Below are 11055 nucleotides of genomic sequence, written 5' to 3'. Positions count from 1 at the left end.
AGGGATGAGAGGAGGCGCCGGAAGAAAGAAGAGGACAGGAAGAACTACTTCGATGTCCAAAAGAGAAAGCTTGAGATTGAAGAGGTGAAGGCCAAGACGAAGGCTAGAGAAATTGAGCTCAAAGAGAGAGAAATTAAGCTCATAACAATGGCAAGGGCCAAAGAGGTGGAGTTGAAGGTGAAGGATGTTGAGCTGAAACGGCAAGCCGAGGACAACCTGATCATAAACGCCGACTTGACCACCATGAGCGAGGCGAAGAGACCTTGGTTCGAGAAGAGGCAGAAGGAGATCTAGAGCGCCCAAATTCAGTTGACAATCTCAATTTGTAATTTTTATATTTTTTCAAAATATGGCACATTTCATTTCTTCATCATGCTACATTTTATTTGATATTATTTTATGATATTCGATATTATTCTATATTTGTTAGATATTATTCTATATTTTTTAGATATTATTTATAAGTATGTGTGGCTAAATGGGTAAATGGGTGGCCGCTGCGTTGGACGGCGTGCGATCCAAACGGACAACCGGACGTGGGGCTGTCCGCGTGTCCACGCGGCCACCCAAACGGTCCAAAATAGACGGTCCGGCACATCCGTTTAGGTCGCCGCGTTGGAGATACCCTACGTGGCTGCAACTGTACGAGAGATGTACTCTCATCACTTCTGGATCTCGGCTTTGGTGAGCTGACGAGGTGGGATATTTTGCTGTGCGCGGTGCGGTGGGAGACTGAGAGGAAACGACCTGGAGGGACGGCCCAGGAGGGTCTAAAATTACCAGGTGCGTAAGTTCAAGTTTTTCTTTCTTCCCTTCACGCCAGAAACTTTTCCAGCTTTTTCCCTACCCCTCGACCACTCCTGGCCTGGACTCCCATCATAGTTCCGGGTTCTAACGCTGACAATTTATTCTTCTGAGCGTGCATTGGTAGCCAGATACAAATATGGCTGTTCTAAATACACAAGTGTGATGACATACACAATAGCGCTCATCCAGTGTGGTGCGCAACCAGAAAACCAGATAAACCACAGAACCCTCATGGTGTAGGAAGAGTGGTTGCTTGTTGAGACACCTGCACAATAAAAAATTTGGACAATGTAACACCAAAAAGACATTACTTCAACTCAATACCACCCTATATGGTGCAACTATCTTCAAAATGAAAATAGTTGGCTGAAACCTTTCGACATGCAAAATTGACTATTAAGGCCAAAAAAAACTCCGACTAGTAAAGATATTACCTTTTTTGCTTAGTCATCAGGCGTGCTTCAGCATCTTCAGTGCAGTCGATGCAGCACTAAATAGCCTTCTGGATTGGTGAGTACTTGCTAATTTGCGATTACTTGCTACTTTTGGAAAGCTTCTCTCCAACAAGCCCAACAAGCCAACACGAATTTGAGAAGATCTCCGATTGTTCGGTTGCTCGCGGTTGCGATCATCAAGAATATACGGTAACTCTTTCTTTGGTATATAAGATGGATAGACCCTCGTAATAAACCGAGCTTTTAATACCGATCTCCATATCGGTAAGAACTGATCTCTTGCATACGGGAGGTTCTGTCCTCTGCGTGGCTCATTTATCACAACCTGGTTAATCCATAAATAACCACAATAGAGACGTCAAGAAAATACAAGATGTATATATTTCAACAACATGCACAGGGTTCTTATAAGGTTTAAACCAAGTTATTTTCATTGCGTTATTGTAGACTAGCAAAACAAATGTCATTCAACCCCTCCTCGGCTGTAAAAGCCTGCATACGGATTACTATGTCAAGAACAATCACATAAAAAAGGGTGACTAGGCTAAGTTCTTTGAACTAGATAGGGCACTGCCATTTGGTGTCCAATCACATGCTTAAAAGCAGGCATAGACGACTACAAACGAAACTTCCTGAACATCCCAGACCAGATTTGTCCTTGGCTGTTCTTATTCATTCATATACAAAAATGGAATAAAAAGAGCATGTTTGTGTCTTGCCCATAAAATTTGACCACAGTTATTCTAAGAGAAAGACAAAATAAGAGTCTAATAAACATGTGCCACTAAATTACGGGATGATATGCTGAAGTAGAATATTTGAATGCCACTACAGTGGTGAACTTCAGTCTCCTCTAACAGAAACTACCATCCAAATGAAGGTGAACAGTTTTTCTCCTCAATTTCAACATATAAACAGCAGAAAGAACTGAAAACAAAATATACTAAATTCATTAAAAAACGATAATCAGCATGCAGAAAAAAATAGACAAGTCAAGAGGCACTCCGGTCAAATATCCTTACATTTTTTCCCTCAACTTCCAGAGATCCTATGGCTGCCATGGACAAATCTGCATCCCCTGTTTACCATTGTAGAATTATTACAGCTTATTTTGCAAAATAAAATATGTTAAGCACAGTAAAAATATAGGGCTATGAAACACAGACGCACCATGTTTATGTGAGATGCTGTCTGGAACTCCATAATCATATGGGCAGCTTCAAGAGTATGCGGAAGAATTAATTAGAAGATTGATACATAAATTGTCTATATGTACAAAAAGGTAGCGACCATAGATTCAGAAGGCAAGAAAAAACAAACCAGTCGAAGTCGTCAATGCAAATTCCTTTTCCACTCGGACCAACATCATAATTTTGGAGAACTGCAGACACTTTTCCAAGGACCTCCTGATGAGATGCCTGCATAATATGTTTCTTTTGTAAATCCAGTAACAAAGGTTTTGCCTTACATTTTTATACTTGATAGGTATTCAAGCCGACGCAACTCATGTGCTATCTACAGACTTGTTCCATAAACCCAACAGGTCATGTATATAGGAGTAAACTCATATCCTTATCATTACTAAATCATCATGTTTTGTAATTCGAAGGCAGCAATCAAGACAACATTTACTAAATGACAACTGCCTTAAAGGTCATGTCAAGCATCATGGACTAAATCTAACAACATTACAGAAGGAACCATCACTTTAACACATATATCAATCTAACACTAACAGTCACTTTCAAGAAACAAGACCAGACATTTGGGAGATGGACCAAGCTATATTACCCATTGCACATTTTGGGTAATATGGGCATGGGTTGAAGCTAGCCTCCTATCAGGAAGTGAGGGGTCCATGACATGCCAACGTCTACAAGGATGTAAGTGAGTAGAGGAATGAATGTGGATGCATGGTCAGATACAAAGTATAGGCACATGAGGGGAGGATTAATGATATCAATGTGCAGAATGTTGCTCAAATTATCAGAGACAACAATGAGGCAACACCGCAACATTAAGGGTGTGATCAGGGGCGAAGCTCCCAATAGGGCAAGGTAGGGCAGCCGCCCTACCTTGATTTTTGGTGAATACATGTAGATGGGTTTGTTTTTTCTGAAAATTTTGAGTGGTCATACGTCGAAAACAGACTCCGTACGAGAAAGTTATGCTTGTTTTAGTGAACACTGCGCAAAATCGACTGCATACCAAAAACATAGACTATTATCTCCGAAGTCCGAACATAGACTCATATTATGTGTTCAATGTGAATAACATTGCTTGATAATAGAGATTTATTATTAATTGGATCTTAGTATATAAGATAAGTTCAAGTTATTCATTATTCATACTCGTGCAATTGGAGATTTTAGAGATTTCTCGATATCTAAAAGGCATGCCATATTTTCTCCGACCGGATTATCACCCCATTAAGATGATATTGGTTTTACACGTGGCGGCATTAACAATTCAGAGGAATTTCCCGCGACAAAGATAACCAAGACCGAGTTATGCATCAAACGAGAGACAATCAAACCGTCTTGCTTGTTTGAATTACATTAGATTTTTAAAAAAGAGGTAAAGCATTGACATTGAGTAGGCATTATTGATATATTTTTAGGTTCTATTTATAATCAAATATGTTTTTGTTTTTTATTGATTATGTTTGAACCATATGCATCATTATTGTTTTAGGACTATTTACTATTTGCATTCTTAAAAGTTCGCCCTACCTCAGATCTTTTTCGTCCTTCGCCACTGGGTGTGATTCAGATCCATCGGACGAAGAGGAACATGCGTGAGCGCAAGAAATCGAATGACTTCATTTACATGTCATACAATATAACACAAGTGCCAGTTATGAAAAACATACACCCCTCCCGTGACTTAACCCCCTCCTGTGGCGCTCCCCAGGGTGCCACCGGGGGGACCTCCCTCCTTCCGCCGCCCCTCCCTCCATTTCTCTCCCTCCGCCGCTGCCATCGGCGCTGGCCACGGTGGTGGCGGGCCCCGGGACCAAAGTGCCCGGGGGGCTGTTGGAGGCGGCGACTGGCGGTGGCGGCTGGGGCGGCAACCTCCGGCTTCGGCGTGCTCCAAGTCTAGGGTGGCGTCCCTGGACGTGCGGTGGCAGTTCCTCCTCCACGGCCTCCGGCGATGGATGGTGGTGGCGGCGGCTGTTGGATCTTGGGCCCGCCGAGATCCATCGCCAGCTTCTGCTGGTAGCGCGAGGAAGGGGGCGGCGATGTGCGGGGCGAGGATGGTGTGGTTGCGGCTTCCGCCGTCCACCGATTTCTTCTTCGTCATCGTTGGTCAGCGGATGGCAGCGTGGGGGCCTGTTCGTCTGCTTCGGGTTTGAAGGTGGTCTTCTGCGAAGATGAAGACCTACCGGATGCTGATCCTTTTCTTCTAGCCGGAGTGTTGAATTCTGGAAGGCTCCGCCGGCAAATGGTACAGCGCATCTTTTGTCTCTAGTTTGCTGGATTGGGTGGTATTCGGTCGCGCGCACCCATGCTTTTATTCCTGACCGTTTGGTTTTGGAGGGAGCGGCGTGAAGCTCTTTTTCTGTGTTGACATCAAGTGACTATGGATCCATGATAAAAGTTAGAAGAAAAGAATATCATGAAGGTCGGATGGGAGAACTAGCTAAGGGAGGTTCAAGTCTCCGCGATGTTGAGGGACTTGCTCGGTGTTCCGGGCTTCACAGCAGCGGTATAAAAGTGGGGGCGACAACACATGTGAAGTTCAAAGTCCTACCTTTCAGGGTGAAAACCCAAGGTCTGGCCTTAACTGGTTGTGCATGACAATGACATTGTTGGAGGCATTGTTTTGAGAGCGGGGACTATCTTTAGGGTGAAAATCTAAGATCTTTGATTGGGCGACGACGGTGTTAGAGCACTGCTCCTTTCTTTTAGGCGTCGCTTTTGGAGAGTTTGTATTTCAGGTGTTGTCTTGGTGGTAGATGTATTGCTATTGTTAGGCCCGAGATACTGTAGCGGGACTTTTGTTTCTTAGTTTTCTTTTCTATTTTTTGGTTGTGTGCATCCATAGTACCATTAGGGTGGTGCGTTGTTGCAGAGGATGGGTGTAATTGGTATCTTTTGATATTAATATATTCCCTTTATCTACAAAAATAGAATACAAGTATCATAGGTACAGTATAACAAAGCTAACCCTCTCTTCCAAGTAGATTTCTAGTGGGACAGTGGGTAGCTTCGCACAGATACCAGTAAGTTTGGGATAGTGCATGCAGGTGAGGATAATATTTCATGGAACTAAGTTGATGCCCAGCATCAATGCATCTTTTTCTTGGGAGAGCTTGTGGGGATGTCCAAGTTAAGACATGGAGGTCCATCAAACATACACAAGTTAGATCAGAATATAAATCCACAAGTGATAAAGAAGTGCATGATTGTGAGTTTGAATAAGATCGTCCATCTCATGCTTGTGGTAGTGAAGAGATTAATCAAGTAAAGGAGGAGGTGAGGACCACTCCATGAGTTGTTGGAGTTTGAAGACAAGTAAGAGTGGGAGTGGAGTGGATCGCTGAGAATGGCTTGTGTGACTTGGGGTATTTCTTTGTCAATTGTCATGCCATGGTACATGCTATTATTATATCAGTTTATAGTCGTATCAATTAATGCAATGGACTTGCTAGCTGCTAATTGTTGTGGTGAACCTATGTCAGTTTTACTTGTTATTTATGTTGCTAAATATTTTAAATGGCTACCACATGAATTATAGTGCAATATGTCCTACATACGATATTTTTTATTTTTATTTGTGTACAACGTGTAGTATCACGATAATAGTCGTCTGAGTGTTCTAGCTGTAGAGCCATGAGAACTTTGCTTTCTGGGTCCTCAAACAAAGAACAAATACCCAAAGTTTGGCAATGCAACTCTATCCAAACCAAACACTCTTGGTTTACCAGATTATTTGCCATGCTTGAGTTTTGGACTTTGGGATGCAGCAATAATTGGTTAGATTAGTATACGAAAGCAATCAAACAGCTCAAAATGCATTAAATTGAACTGAAATGGTAATTGCTACATGTATAGATGATATGCTGATTCAAAAATATCTCATAAAAGTAGGAATCCAAACCATTGGACTGAGGGTCCACTAGGTATGTTTTGTTATATTCATATTTGTTAGCAAGAGCCAATATTCTCTCACTACAATCAATATCACAAGTTCATGAAAGCCAAATTATTAATATTCAATAGAAAAAATAGATGTGTAAGACAATAAAGCTGTGATATAACAGGTACCTCTGAATGAGCTTGAATATATGCATCAAGATCTTCACCAGCTTTAAAAATTATTTTCAAAAGGATCAATGCATTATCAAAACGTACTTTCTTCTCCTTCCACTGCTTTTTTGCTTTGGTATTTTTACCACTTCCTAATCCACACCATTCCCTTTGAAGGGCAATCAAAGAACTGGTGATCTGTTTCTTGATCGTATCAAATCCATTTAGGTCACGGAAATGCCTCTGAGCAGCTAGGAGCAAAACAGCTGCAGGGACAAGCTTCCCATGCTTGATGTAATCCCAGAGCATATCTACTACATCATTTGTGTGAGTTGCAAGCAATCTAGTCGTGTCCAAAAAGATCTTCTGCATAAGTCACCAATAAAGGAGATTTTTAAATCAACAAAGACTTGATTGTAGAGAAAATTGACCCATTTCCCCTTAACTAAAAAGAAATGGTGCCTCTTATAGACAAAATTACAGAAGAAATTTTGACAGGAAAACTATTCAGTCTCACGAGTTGAACTATACAAAGTACTAACAAATTGGCAGTTCTTAAGACCTGTTAGAACAGTGCATTTAAATATCTGACAACCTGAACTGATTCATTACTCTTATGTAACCAAAGTAGTAACTGATGGAAGGAGGGATTCAACACAAACCATCTCAGGCAGGCAAAGCAGATGTATGAGCTTGTAGATGTACTTGGTATTTCCCTTCTCATAGCTCGGGTCATCTATAAGATTGTCCTCCAGATACTTATGCTGGCAAGTGTTCTCAATGGCAACATGGAGTGGGAGGAGGCCCTCGATAACTCTATCGCCTGTGGTTCGTAGATTTGCCAAAGCACCATAGCGTAACAGTAACTCAACCATGTCAGTGCAGAATGTCTCAGCAGCTTGGTGGAGAGGGAAGTATCCAAAGCAGGTAATGTAGTTGGGGTTGGCGCGCAGACCACAGAGCTTAGGCTCCTTGCCCTCCAAAACTAACTCTGCACAACGCAGGGCACTGTGTGTAAGTATCACGTCGAAGGCTTGTGGCGTGAAGATATAACCAGAAACCATGCGCTCTCTATACTTTTCAAAGAGCTGAAGGAAGCACGGAACACTATCTTTTTGGAGGGCCTTTCCCAAAGGGCCATATATCGCACAAAATTTTGCCTGTGTCTCCTACATAGATCCACCATTGATTAACAAGGTGAAGTGCAATCAGTTCAGCTGTCCACTTAATAAAGCATAACAACAGAAGTATTCTCTATAGACATCTTATGTTACTGAAATAAACAAAACGTGCAATTTGCATCCCTTAACTATTGCCTGAGTGGAACTTTCATCCTAAACGTTTAAGTCATAAAAAGCTGATCCATTAACTATCAATACCGTGCAGTTGTTAGCTCTCATAATGGTTTCATCCATTCGAAAGCAGTTCTAAGTGTTGTGACCTTGCATGTACCATTATCACCATCTCTTTGGGATGTAAAAAAATAATAATCATCCATCAATTTGGTTAGAAAACCCGAATCTTTGAAAAATACAACTTTAGCAAAATGTAAATTTAGAGAAAAAAACGTATATTGGTTTCCTCAGTATTTCTTTTCTATTTTAATACTGAGATCTTTGAAATGCTCTTTTTCATACAATATATATGTGTATGGTTTCCTCCCATTTTCTAGAACAGTTCCTATTCCTTGTCCTTATATAAAATGCTGAATTTTCTAATACATTTACCGGTTCATTTTGAGAGAGAATCGTTCGTGTTGCAAGACACATGAGTGATGTGGCCGGTAGGCACCATGTCATCCAAAACAGCGCGCTGATACAGAACGACAACATTGATAGTTGATGGACCCACTTTGGATGGTTTTAAGAATTCAGGACGAAAACTACACTCATATAATAACTGAAGGATGACAAAAGGGCGTTCCTTCAAATTAATATTTTACATCATACAGGATAACTACAAATAAATACCGCGGCAAGACACGAAGAATGCAGTTAGCTGCCAGATGATATGTCAATCATGAAAGAAACAAGAGAAAGAACCTTAGGAGTGCGGTCCGGAACAATTATACTGGTGCCTCTGAGTTCAGCAAGGAATTTCCGAATTTGTCTTCCATACTAAAAGAGAGAAGTTGTCAGTGAAGAACGACTACCAAAAGGTGCAATACGAAGAGTGAATATGATACATATCATATGAGAGGGCCAAGTTACTTTACCTGGGTAATAAACTCACCAGTGGACGTTAAGGCTTCTATTGAGGGATGAGGAGGTGGGTTGGGAGGGTCCCATGGATCATACATGTCTGTGGGCGAGCCATCCTTGGAGTCTTTCCTGTTATCTTCGCGGCAAGGAGATTCCCCTTCAGCTGTTGTTGATCCATCTGTGGCTTCAGCATCATCCTGAACATCTTCCACTGCTGTCGATGCATCTTTGTCTTTAGCATCATCTTCGCGATGAACAGATTTCCCTGCCTGGTCGGTTCTGTGGACCGTTTCCATTCGCATTGACTGAAACAAGAGGGAACTCTGACGTGAAATCACAATGACGAACCAATTTGGCAATTCTGAGCTTAACTTGAGTGCATTACTGCCAGGCTCTAACAAGGAAGGTAGAGTGTTAGCCTGCTAGGCTGAGTTTTTCCTCTCTGATTAAGACCAGGGCTCCTACGCGGCGTTTCCGTCCCACCGGCGGAACCCTAGGCGAGCGCCGCCGGCGCGAGGTCAGTGTTGCCATCCCGACGGCCGTGGTTGGTAAAGCCGGAAAACAAGTGCACGGGTGCGTACCTATCGGAACTCGCGCAGGCGCCGCCGTGCCTTTCCCGCGGCTGGAACGGTGATACTCCGCCTCCGTCGTACACGCCGTGCGTTTTTTTTTTTTGTGAGAATTCCTATATACGCCGTGCGTGCGTGCCTAGATTCCTGCGCAAATAAAAAGATTCCTGGAGTGGGTTTTTTTCCTTCTCCTTGGTGGGCTATTTTCCTTTTAGAGTGACGCTCCCGTTCCCCCGGGCGCCAGGCCAAGTTTAGGCCCAGTGACCCTACCTAGAAATCGAAATCGAACTCGGGTATATGGTGAACCTGCAACGTGAACATGTAAGATTATTTGTATTTAAAAAAAGTAAGATTATTTGTAGTGAAATTAACATACTCCCTCCGTTCACAAATAAGTGTACATATGGGTTTTTCAAGATAAATTATGAAGTGGAGTAAAAAATACATTGGAAAGATGCAAAATAACATATTTCTCCTCTTTAATTATTTCACCTTCAATGAGCTAAGTGAATGTAGAAACAAGGAAAATATGTGCTCAATATTATTGGGTTCGATTTCCGCGGGATGAGAGAAATTCTCTTTTTTGCTACTTTAAAGTCTATTGAGAAGATACAAGTACACTCTTTTGTGGATAAAGTTTAGAGCTAGATGTCCAGTAATTTAAGGATGGAGGGAGTAGGTATTAACTTTTTTTTGCTGACATGGCATGACGTATGCGGACACGCTGTTGGGGAACCCCAAGAGGAAGGTGTGATGAACACAACAGCAAGTTAACCCTCAGTACGAAACCAAGGTTTAATCGACCAGTAGGAGAAAGGTGTGACTTCTGAACGTGTTGCTGGCTGACTAGTGGCAGGCGCACTACCGGCGTCAGCAACAACGTGAAACCTGCACACAACACAACCGAAGTACTTTGCCCCAACTTACAGTGAGGTTGTCAATCTCACCGGCTTGCTGAATACAAATGATTAGACGTATCGAATGGAAGGAGATGTTTGCAGAAAATAAACAGAACAAGATTGCAGTTGAATTTATCAGTAAAGGAAATAGGACCAGGGTCCACATGTCACTAAGGTGTCTCTCCATAAAGAAAATAACATGTTGGGTAAACAAATTACAGTTGGAGCAATTGACAGAATATCGATCGATACATGACAAGATAATTACTATGATAATTATGTATTGGGCATTACAATATAATACATAGACCGTAATCCAACTGCGTCTATGACTAATAATCCACCTTCAGGTTAGCGTCCGCACCCCTTTCAATATAAATTTCCAAGCAACAGACTATCACATTAACTAATATATGTAAAGTAAACAATAGAGTTACCCTCGGATAAAACATTGTTGGGTTATCCCTAGTAGCAGCAGCACATCTACAACCTTAGAAGTTATAAAGTCACTCTCCCATATTACTGGAGGCATGAACCTACTATCGAGCATAAATACCCCTTCTTGGAGTCACACATGTCCCTTGGCCAAAATTTCTACTAGCAACAGAAAGCATGCAAGATCACAAATAACATATGACATTAATATATAATCAATCTCAACATAGTATTCAACATTCATCGGATCCCAGCAAACCAAACATAGAGGATTACATAAAGATGATCTTGATGATGTAGGGAAACTCACAAGATCGATACATGAAGCACATGGTGGAGAAGACAACCATCTAGCTACTGCTATGGACCCATAGTCCAGGGATGAACTACTCACGCATCACTTCGGAGGCGGGCATGGCGATGTAGATACCTCCAGC

At 41.9% G+C, this 11055-nt stretch overlaps 1 protein-coding gene across 1 annotated transcript; it reads right to left on the bottom strand.

Moving 5' to 3' along the window:
• Positions 1 to 970: 970 nt before the first annotated feature.
• On the bottom strand, positions 971 to 9016 carry LOC124708830. Its single transcript, XM_047240480.1, has 9 exons — positions 8730 to 9016; positions 8557 to 8631; positions 7177 to 7683; positions 6533 to 6880; positions 2583 to 2680; positions 2433 to 2479; positions 2285 to 2340; positions 1242 to 1587; positions 971 to 1072 (listed from the first exon to the last, which is right to left on the bottom strand). Exons 1-8 carry the CDS (start codon positions 9009 to 9011, stop codon positions 1258 to 1260), a joined length of 1743 nt encoding a protein of 580 aa, XP_047096436.1. The 5' UTR covers positions 9012 to 9016; the 3' UTR covers positions 971 to 1072; positions 1242 to 1257.
• Between the last annotated feature and the right edge of the window lie 2039 nt (positions 9017 to 11055).

The sequence above is a fragment of the Lolium rigidum genome, chromosome 4, assembly GCF_022539505.1.
Source record: "Lolium rigidum isolate FL_2022 chromosome 4, APGP_CSIRO_Lrig_0.1, whole genome shotgun sequence".
NCBI classification, from domain to species: Eukaryota; Viridiplantae; Streptophyta; class Magnoliopsida; order Poales; family Poaceae; genus Lolium; species Lolium rigidum.
This window is presented reverse-complemented; position numbering and strand designations above follow the sequence as displayed.

Bases quoted from the DNA above. Each gene is read 5' to 3' on its own strand.
- LOC124708830 (XM_047240480.1), bottom strand. From the start codon at position 9,011: ATGGAAACGGTCCACAGAACCGACCAGGCAGGGAAATCTGTTCATCGC. The intron at 8,632-8,729 runs GTAAAGTAACTT...TCTCTCTTTTAG, and splicing joins CTGGTGAGTTTATTACCCAG to TATGGAAGACAAATTCGGAA. The intron at 7,684-8,556 runs GTTCTTTCTCTT...GGATCTATGTAG, and splicing joins TTCCGGACCGCACTCCTAAG to GAGACACAGGCAAAATTTTG.